General features: G+C 33.9%; 3 protein-coding genes across 3 annotated transcripts; 2 read left to right on the forward strand and 1 right to left on the reverse strand.

The window, feature by feature from the left end:
* Positions 1-3,420: 3,420 nt before the first annotated feature.
* Positions 3,421-4,152, forward strand: LOC130613572 (uncharacterized). The gene has a single exon (XM_057434897.1). It carries the CDS (start codon positions 3,421-3,423, stop codon positions 4,150-4,152), a length of 732 nt encoding a protein of 243 aa, XP_057290880.1.
* A 1,843-nt stretch (positions 4,153-5,995) lies between these two features.
* Positions 5,996-7,345, forward strand: LOC130613573 (uncharacterized). The gene has a single exon (XM_057434898.1). The coding sequence runs from the start codon at positions 5,996-5,998 to the stop codon at positions 7,343-7,345; it is 1,350 nt and encodes a 449-aa protein (XP_057290881.1).
* Positions 7,346-8,192: 847 nt separating this feature from the next.
* LOC130613905 (uncharacterized) lies at positions 8,193-10,033 on the reverse strand. Its single transcript, XM_057435263.1, has 2 exons — positions 9,947-10,033; positions 8,193-9,744 (listed from the first exon to the last, which is right to left on the reverse strand). The coding sequence occupies exons 1-2, from the start codon at positions 10,017-10,019 to the stop codon at positions 8,207-8,209; spliced, it is 1,611 nt and encodes a 536-aa protein (XP_057291246.1). The 5' UTR covers positions 10,020-10,033; the 3' UTR covers positions 8,193-8,206.
* Positions 10,034-10,626: the final 593 nt, after the last annotated feature.

Consider the following 10,626-nt stretch of genomic DNA (forward strand, 5'->3'; position numbering starts at 1 on the left):
CGCCAACTCTCCCTACCTCATCTTCAATGCAAAAAATCACCCTGTTCACAAAGGACGGGAGCTGTCGAGATTGCGTTATTGTGACGTTTGGGCTAATGGATAACTTTCTAATAACAGTGGTAAGTCATGTGCAGATATTTATGCGAAGTTTTTTGACGAATAATTTTTTGTTTGTATGATGCAATTTTTTTTAGTCTGAGGTCCTTGTTTGGTGGAACACTATTGTTAAAATAATGAATTTTCTTCTTTAAATTCAAACTAAGGAAAACTGTGTTATTAATTTTAAAGACTCTTCACAATAAAAATTTTATATTAATTTTTTATGTATATACACACAAGATTGAAGGTAGTTATAGCTGCAAATAAAAGCCACTTTTAAATCCATCTATTTTAGTTACAATCTTGTTATTATAAAAGTAACAGCATTCGGAATTATCCCGCTGAACTTTTACCGACGTTTAGCCGAGTCTTAATGTCTTAAGTTAATTGTGATGTCTCATTAAACCGCGCAGTGAAAGAAGCAGGAAAGTTTTTTCGTATTTTGTTGTTTTACCTTTGTGATTCTTCTTTCATTTATTTGGTAGTGCATATTTCTACCAGATATAAAATGTACAGTTTCTTTTTATGTGACTTTAGAAATAATTTATTTAACTTTTAAATCGATTTGCTGAGTATTTAAAACAAATACATTTTACTTTGAACTTTTGTTAGTACTATCAAAAGTTCAACACAGAAAAATAATAAAATTTTAGCAGTTATTGTTCATATTTTGTTTTTATTGTTTAGCCATTCCCCACCGTAATAAAATAACATTTTTAGAACGATTTCTTCTTATTTGGCTCTAAGGAAATGGTAAAGACGCAACTTTGCATTCAACCTCATTTTTTCTTATTTATGGAAATTCTCATAATTTCCAAGAGTTCTTGTTTTTTCCCTTAAACGTTCCCCGAAACTTGTGTTTTTATAAAAATTGGGTGTCGTTGTTGCAGATGCGCCTTTTTTATGCGCTTTTTATTTTTATAAATGAACGCGCCAAATATTTTAAAGTTATTGCACATAAATGGAAAAAAAGAAACGAACACAACACACCAAAGATAATTTTGTGGAAAAAACAGCGAAATTTCAAATATCGTAACGCCAAGCAATCAAGATCGTCGATTCTATCTATAACACGCGCTCAAAAATTTTTAATGTCCACAGCACAATACGCGGGCCGTCCTATAATGTAAACATTGTGTACAATACGCGGGCCGTCCCATAATGTAAATATTGTGCACAATACGCGGGCCATCCTATAATGTAAACATTGTGTAAAGTACAGCTAGGACACTTTCAACTTTAAGGTCAAACTACACACACAGGGTGCTGGCTAATGGATGTAGTTTATCTGTTTTGAGAAATATTCAAAAACGAAAAATTTAAACAAATTAGCCAGTGTTGTAGAATGAAAGCGAGTTTAAAAGATTGTGGTATGACGGGTGTGTCGTATATGAAAAGCTTGCATGTATTTATTATGCATCTATACTTATTATCATGTTAAGCTGCCTTTTGAAACAAAAAACTTACAAAATTTTGGCTTAGTGATGAATCTTGTAGTGGCTTTTTCTAACCAACAAATCATTTTTACCGACATTATGTTTCGCGGGTCTCTTTTAATTTTTTCACTTCTTTGATTTTAGTTCGTAAAAGACTCAGAATAAATGGCTTATAATTATGGATACAAATGCAAACTTCACATTTTTTGTATATTTTAATTATTTAAAGAAAAAGACAGGTCAGTGGCGGATTTAGGGTCAAGCTAGTCGGGTGGAAGTACTTAATTTTCGTCAAAAGCCTAGTTGTTGCAATTTCAAAAAAGTATTTCATTTAAGCACAAAAATCTTCCAGGGTGACTTTCGTAATATGCTCCGGGTTGAATTTCTATAGAATTTCTACCATAATCACACATGCGTGTATTATATAGTTGAGCGCATATTCATCAATTATGTGGCGGAATACGTAAGAAACTGCTTAATTATCCTGCGACTTACTTCGCATGTTGTTTTATTAGGAGGCACAAAATTCAGTTATTTGCTTTAATTTACTGTAAAAATTGTAGCGTATACCCCCTAATTTTATCTCGCTGTACTTCGACTTACTTGTTGTATTAGGGGGTGAAAAATATAAATAATGGTAACATGTGACCGTAAAAAGTATAAACCGACCCCCGTAACTTTAACACAAGTAAGTCAAATAAGGCGAGAATATACATTAAGGGGTAGTGGCTTGTGAAATACCGTTAAAAACCGTTAAAAACAAAAACCAATGATGCTTTACTTCGTCGCACAATAGTTTTTCGCAACAAAAATAAAATAATAAACAACATATTCACTTTTGAAGATTTGTTATCAAGGTCATAAAACAGCAAAGAAAAAAGAACTTGACAAAAATTGTACAACTACCCCCTGATAAATTTATTGCGACTGACTTGTGAATAGATTTCCATGCTGAATTCCCCGTTCCCTCTATACGGCTAATTCGCAATGCATTATGGTAGTTGTATTCCGCGAAAACGTAAACAAACCATTCGTAGTAACAAAAATGGCCGAACAAGTACACTTCATCCTTAATTCTACTCAAAACCAAAGCGATATACAAAATTCTAATCAAGACAACAGTTTTTTTCAAAACTTGGGCTCTCCTGCAAGCATTGGCTCAAACTTTTCATCAAGTTCAAGCTTTTTATTGCAAGCTAAAAGTAAAGGAGGAGGGATAACTTGCTGTGTACCTCTCTGTCAAAACAACTCAAAGAAGAATCCAGACTTATCTTTTTATGTCATTCCTAAAGACTCAGAGCTTCGAAAGAAATGGCTTTTTATGATCAGTAGAAAGGATTTTGTACCTTCTACATCGCATAGAGTTTGCTCTGTTCATTTCACTGGTGGAAAGAAGACATATATGAACAATGTTCCCACAATAGTCCCAAAAACTATCAAACCAACAGCTAGCAAACCAAGAAAAACTCTCAACAGTACAAACTGTAAATTGCAACTATTTTCTCCTGTGAGGGCTACGACAAATGACATTGCTGCAGAATTATCTGTGGAGGAAGAGTTAAAACAAGAGTTGGAAAAATTGAGAGCCGAAATTAGTTGTATGAGAATTCATGAAAAGGAACTTGATCAAACTATTGAAAAACAACAAGCCACTATAAGTGACATAGCATTTTCAATTGACCGGTTTAAACACAATGAAGCACACTTTAAGTTTTATACCGGATTCGAATCTTATAAATTATTCAAAGCAGTTTTAGAATATTTACAACCAGCTGCAAATAAACTAATATATTGGGGTTCAAATACTAACACTGAAAATACAAAAAATATAAACTCTACAAAACGAGGCCGATCACGATCATTGAGCGCAGAAGAAGAATTCTTTATGATACTGGTTCGAATTCGATGTGGACTTTTGTTAGAAGATATGGCTGTTCGATTTAATATGTCGACAAGTCACATAAGCAGAATATTGATTACATGGACAGATTTTTTACATTCACAATTCCGTATGCTTCCAATATGGGCTTCAAAAGAAACAGTACAAAATAGAATGCCGAAATGTTTTCAAAAAAGTTACCCAAATACCCGTGTCATATTAGATTGTACAGAAGTATTTGTGGAAATGCCTACGTCATATCGCACACAGTCCAGTACCTTTTCAAATTACAAACACCATAATACAGCAAAAGGATTAGTCGGAATAGCTCCTGATGGATCAGTGACATTTGTCTCTGATTTGTATGGTGGACGCTTTTCGGATAAACGAATAACAAAAGATAGTGGTATATACGATTTGCTAGAGCCTGGGGATTCTGTGATGGCTGATAGAGGATTTGAGCTCGAGGAAGATTTACCTGATGGAGTAACATTAAATATTCCACCATTTTTAGATGGAAAACCTCAGCTAAGTTTATTAGAGGAAAACGAAACTAGAAGAATAGCATCTGTACGTGTACATGTCGAACGAGCAATCGAACGTATAAAAAATTACCGAATTTTACAAACAGTTTTCAAACTATCAATGGCTGCTGAACTCAATAAGATATGGGTTATTTGTTGTTATTTAGTTAATTTTTTACCACAGTTGGTACCAGATGTAAATACGAATGACTAAAAATTATAAACTTTCGTACACTATATATACCAGTTTACCAGATACCAGTTTAGAGCATTAACTTCATTTTCTAAGCCCCATTTGCAGGCCTCTGATGTAAAGTTTTTATTTTTATTTAGACATTTTTGTAATATGCTTTTTGGATGTATATTTTTTCTTCTATTTATAATAGATCCAAAATTGGATGATGTTATGCGTTTCTTTCTTTCTGTGTACCACATATCACATTTATACTGAGTACATGTGGATTTTTCTATGTCTCGAACTTGTTCGGCATTGACATGAATGAAATTGTTTACAAATGACTTTTGCTCATCTGATAACTCTGCTATTTCTGGTTCAAAGTCAAGAGCCTGCAAAAATAAATTAACTGTCGGACGTAATTCAACTGTTTCACTGTTTGTCTGTTCAAAATTAAATTCTTTTATAGATGTGTCATAAAATGATGATGGTTTATAGTCATTTCCTTGTAATAAATATGCCATTGAAGTTCCTTGCCCTATTTCAAATAAGTCTGTCGCTAATTTTTTGACTTTTTCGGTTGAGGGCTCATGTGCAAACAGTGGTGTAGAACAAAATTTTCTATTTCCTGTGACCAACGGTCTTTTGCGACTTTCATTTGTGTCTTTCGTAAGGTCTGCTTTCTCGAATGCCATTGCAGAAAATTTTATTGGTGCAGAATTTGCACTTTCTCCAGGTACATGCCATTTTTGTAACAAATCTGTGCATGTCTTGTCATCAGGGACAATTTTTAAGTCCAACTGTTTGTATTCAACCAATTGAAATAGAACTGCTGCGACATGCTTACAGCATCCTCCTGCTCCAGCTTTACATAAACATTTCGCATACAAAATATCACCACTTCTTTGACACAGGTGGACATAAACAGAATATTTTTCTCTTTTCATGGAAGCAGCTACAAAACATTTCACAAGAAAAGTTAATTTTTCAGCCATAACATTACTTTTAACTCTCACTTTCTTCACGTAGCTCTCCTTGAATAGTTGGTATCCAAGAATTTTATGCTTTGTAGCACCCTTCGGCTTGCTATCACAGCTATTTCCAAGAACTAAATATTGGTGAATTTTCTCCTGGGTGATCGAAGGCATAGCTGCAAGATCAGTTGACCATTGACTTATATCTTCGTGTGTTCTTTCCTCCACTTCTTCGTCCCTCTCGGCATTTGTTAATTCTTTAAAAACAGGTCTTGGTACCACACAAGAGCTTTGAGAAAAGCTAGGCCCAAGATCTGTAGAGCTTAAAATTATATCTAAATCTGTATCCTTATTTATTACTTCCATTTCGACTTCTTTCACTCCTAAAACCTCACTAACTAACAATATTTAAATGTTTACATCAATAACACGGGTTTTGGATAAGGGAGATAATGATTTTCTTGAGGAGATTTGAAAATTATCACAAACAATAACGGCTTTTTGTTATTATCGCCACAATAAAAAGAATGCTGTTATTTATTTACAAACTCTCGCTTCTGGGAGGGAAAACTGTAGAATACAACTACCATAATGCATTGCGAATTAGCCGTATAGAGGGAACGGGGAATTGAATATGAAACTTTAAAGCCGTAGCTAGCATGTGTGTGGTGTTCGTACAAAGTTTTTTTGTCAGCTGAAGAAAGAAAACGCATGACGTTTTTTTATTAAAGCTTTACTCTTAGTTAAGTTGGATAAAAAAAAGTTGTTGTGCTTGGCAATACGAATTTTCGAATTAAAAGCAGATGGGAAGTGGAATACTCCTTTTTATAAATTCATAATGACGTAATTGCCGTGTCACGGAAACGAGGCAGCCGTTGCTCCAGTTCTTCATAAATAAAAAAATCGCTATGGCGGACAGTGTATCGAAAAAAGGTAAACATAAAAAACCAAGTCTTGGAAAGCAGTGTGCTGCCTGGGGATGTGATAGTAGAGGTTTAGTTGAATTCGAGGGTGAACGTATCACAAGTGCTTTGAGTTTCTTCCAGTTTCCGAAAGATCCCAGTCTTAGAAAAGTGTGGTGTAATCGTATAAAAAGAGTTGATGGAAAAGACAACTTTAGAGTTACTAATTATACTGTTTTGTGCGAGAAACATTTTGAGAAATCTGATATAATTCGTCCTCCTGGTGGCACATTAAGGAAATTAAAAAAAGGAGCAAAACCTATGCTGTTTGAAGCCATGGTAGAACAGCAGGGAAGTAAACGGAAACCTCCTGTCAACAGACCCTCTCCCCGCAAAAAATTTAGAAACACAGTGTCAGATTATGAACCTCCGACAGAGTCATTTATAATAGATATGCCAGATGTTAGTTGTGATATGTCAAGCCAAACAGAAGAAAGTTTTTTTGACTCACAAAGCAAAATCGAAGCATTGCAGAAGGAAAATGAACAACTTAAAAATGATTTGTTGCACAGAACTGTAACTACAAAATGTAAATTTGTTGAACATGTGCTTTTGTCAGACGGAGCATGTAACCACTACACTGGTTTACCAAATGTTAAAGTTTTCAAAGGCATACTAATATTTTTGAACACTGGTGACAATGGAGAAAATGTGGTATTATACAACAACCAACAGGTCAAAGGTGATTCACAGAGAGGGAGACCCCGAATGCTATCCCCTTTAGAAAGTTTTTTGTTGACCCTGGTACGCATTAGAAGAAACTTCGATATTTTTCATTTATCTTATATCTTTCAAGTTTCTGAAGCTACAGTCACCAATACAGTGTTGACTTGGATAAATTATATGTACGTTAAATTTGGATCAATATGCATATGGCCTACCCGACAGCAGGTAAAAGATGTAATGCCAAAATCAATGATGGAAAAATTTCCAAATGTACGGTGCATTATAGACTGTGTCGAATTCAAAATTGCAGTGCCTGCTTCACTTGTTGTCCATAAATTGATGTATTCAGATTACAAAAGTCACACTACAGTAAAAGTTCTGGTTGGAATTGCACCAGGGGGTGGCTTTACTTTTATATCCTCAGCCTTCCCTGGGAGCATATCTGATAAAAATATAGTAGTGAAAAGTGGAATATTATACCCAGAACTCTGGGAGCCTGGTGATGCGATCATGGCAGATCGAGGTTTTTTGATAGCAGAATATGTGAATCCAATCGGTGTGGAGCTGATAATACCATGTTTTTTGAGAGGACGAGATCAGTTCAGTGAAAGCGAAGTTATTCAAAGTTAACAAATTGCCGCTGAAAGAATACATGTCGAAAGAATGATACAGAGATTGAAAACTTTTCACATATTTGATCGAGTTATTCCTGTTAACATGCTAGGTTCTCTTAACCAGATCATCACTGTTTGTGCAATGTTAGCAAATTTTCAAGAACCAATTTTAAAGGTATAGAATGTTGAGAAAAAGAAAATCTTTACAATTATATGCATAAAAATATCTAAAAAGTTTTTTACTGCTACACACACATTATGAGATATACCTCAAGGAGATGATTTTTTCTATAGCTTATTTTTGTGGTAATGTTGCAAACTCGTAAAAATCAATCCTTGCAAAAAATATCACTTTGAAGTATATTTCATATTTTACAAGGTTATGATATGTTTCAAGTACTTATTTATATTTATATATAAAGTATATAAAAATATCTAGATAGGTTCATTCCTCTAATTCCACAATTTCGGGTAACATGTACGTAAAATAAAATTTCAAGATTCGGTGCTGCAATGTATCCCAATATTCTGTGTCAAAGGCAACTCTGTCAATGGCTAATCCTTTCGATGTATAAAATACGAAGTCACACCATGTGCGTGTTGTTATAGCAAGTTGCATTTGTACTTGGTCATAATACGTGTGGTTTTTATTTATAGTAATTTGATTGTTTTCTTTGTTGTAAACTATACACGGGTTTGGTGAAATGTGGCAAATTGTTTTTGGATCAACATCCCTGTACTGTTCGCTGCATTTCACCTCCAATATACCAAAACATCCATCACATATAACTTTACCATCAGGTGTAGCACCCAACACAAAATTGATCGGATCAATGACTAAACCTGATTGTTCTACAGTTATGTTAAAATCCTTCAACTAAATATATCGCTCATAATGTTGGATTGCTATGGGTTCGTAAAATCGACCGTACTCCATTTTCATTTTCATAATCCTGTTCACATTTTTTTTACTCCCTGTCACAATGTTATGGGCTAATGTCTTCGAAGATTTTTCAGTTTTTCGTCCAGTTTTACCCAATTTGTTACATAAAGATGCTGTAAATCTGTTCTTGCGGTATAAAAACCAGTTCGGATCATCAGCTTGATTTCTTGTACTCGTTTCAATCAAGTTAACATCTTCGGAGTGGGATTTTAAATTTTCTAAAATATTGTTTTTCTTTATTTCAACAATATGAATATCCTTAGTAAAAGTGTCTATAACATTTTCCAATGATTGGAATGGAAATTGTGGATATCTTTGATACAATGGGTACTCTTTTCCATCTGATCTGTCAATGCTACAGTATACTGTAAAATCAGGTGGCATAACTGAACACTGATATGAGAGGTACGAACCTGATGGTAAAGTTCCAAATTGTGTCTGTCTGTGATGAACTGGATTGGGATTAAGTAATTTGGTTGCACATATATTTGTTGGTGTTTTATGTTCCATATGTCTTATGAGAAAATTGATATCATCTTTTAAAGTGTTTTTAACTATTCGGGGTTCGTAAAGAGATGAAACAATACCCTTTTTGTCTTGAACATTGTCAGTTTTTTTAGTTTTTTTCGATGGAGGAGACTTGATCATCATTTCCATGATAGGAACCTTTTCTATTCTACCTCTGGACTGCGGAACATTCCACACGCAGGGCTTTGAAGTACATGCTTTAGTTGCTGGTACCATAGATAGGCCATCTACTACCCACTTTGCTAAAAGTTTCATCATAGCATATGCATGAGAACATGTCCCACAACGTCCAGCTGGACACTGACAGTTCGCAAACTCAATATTGGAGGTTTTTTTCTCTATGGCTAAAAAAACCCATCTATTTGCTTTTTTCAAACTAGCTGCAGCTACACCCTTCAAACAAAATATTGTTTCATCTTCTTTAACATATATTGTATCAGTATCTAAGAACTTCTCTTCGAGGAATTGTTCGCCACGTATAAAATGTTTCTTTATTTTTGTTGAATTTTTACAAAATGTTTCATTGACATGTTCATGATAATTTTGAATATGTTCAACTGTAAAATTTGGCATTCCTTTCAAGGATTTCGACCAACCTGTTAAATCAGTTGGTTTTGACATATCAGCTTTGAGTTTCAAAGGGACTGATGGAAGCATTCCCTCTTTCCACAGCGGTTTCAAAATAACTCCCATTTTTTCTGCTTTTTTACGTAGCCAGATTTTATCAGGTGTAGGATCTACAATTTTGGCTTCAGTTTTATTTTCGAAATAGCTCATAACACGAACTTGAGCTTCTTTCAAAGTTGTAATACCTTGAAGTGTGTCTCCTCGGAATACCAGCCATCTTTTTAAATGTTCGACTTTGTAATTTGAAAGTTTTTCAAAATCTATATGAATATGTGGGTCACTAATGTCATCTTCTGTTAATATGATACTTTCATGAGCTAAATAAAATCAAGAGAAAACTAAGTAGAGGATAAACTATTATATATATTATGGTGTGCTGTGGTAGTTTTTAAATTTTGTACAAAATTTGATGTATATTAATCACCTATCTGCTGACAAAATATATAATATCAGTGTGCACAGTTTGGTGAATCTCCCCTTTCTCGTATACCGTTAAAATTTTAATATTAACTTGTTTACCTACTGACTTTTCTTCAAATAGTTCGTTGAAGTCTTCTACTATCATTTCATGGTCTCCGTCATTGATTTCCATTATAATAAACTGTTCTTGAGTTTTTACACAAACTACTGAGTCTGTGTAGAAAGTTGTTGCTATTAAAATAGCAGTTTTATTGAAGTTTTAAGTTTTAAAAGTAATAAAGTTTGATAGTACGTCTTCTCTCTTGAAAAAAATTCGTAAAATGGTAATTAGCAATGTTTATCATAAAATACGTGCATACAATTATGGAGGTAATCAAATAGTCATCACAAAATACGAAAAATTACGGGAAATTATTATTGAGATAATTAATTCTCCATTATTCGTTGCGCGTGATTTTTCAATGTCCCCGTATCGTAAGAGATAATAAAATATAAAAGATTTGGAGCAACGGATGCCTCTTTTTCATGATGAGGCTGAATATTGCGCAATAATTTATAAAAAGGAGTATAAGCTGCTCTTTTTAAATCAACGATTTTAGCTTAAAAGAATGTTCACTTTACAAGACCTCGAAAAATACTATTTTCTGGTGAACTTTGTTTATCGATGGATGGTGTTTAGGTAGAAGTAAATTTTGTAGTGTTTTTAGCTAGTTAGAATGCAGATAAATTGTGCAGAAAAACTTTCGTACTATTTTTGAACTAGTAAGATAAAAATCACT

The sequence above is a fragment of the Hydractinia symbiolongicarpus genome, chromosome 11 (genome assembly GCF_029227915.1).
Source record: "Hydractinia symbiolongicarpus strain clone_291-10 chromosome 11, HSymV2.1, whole genome shotgun sequence".
Classification (NCBI taxonomy): domain Eukaryota; kingdom Metazoa; phylum Cnidaria; class Hydrozoa; order Anthoathecata; family Hydractiniidae; genus Hydractinia; species Hydractinia symbiolongicarpus.

Coding starts and splice junctions, on each gene's coding strand:
- LOC130613572 (XM_057434897.1), top strand. CDS start 3,421: ATGATACTGGTTCGAATTCGATGTGGACTTTTGTTAGAAGATATGGCT.
- LOC130613905 (XM_057435263.1), bottom strand. CDS start 10,019: ATGGAAATCAATGACGGAGACCATGAAATGATAGTAGAAGACTTCAAC. Junction 9,745..9,946: donor ATTTGAAGAAAAGTCAGTAG/GTAAACAAGTTA, acceptor GATTTTATTTAG/CTCATGAAAGTATCATATTA.
- LOC130613573 (XM_057434898.1), top strand. CDS start 5,996: ATGGCGGACAGTGTATCGAAAAAAGGTAAACATAAAAAACCAAGTCTT.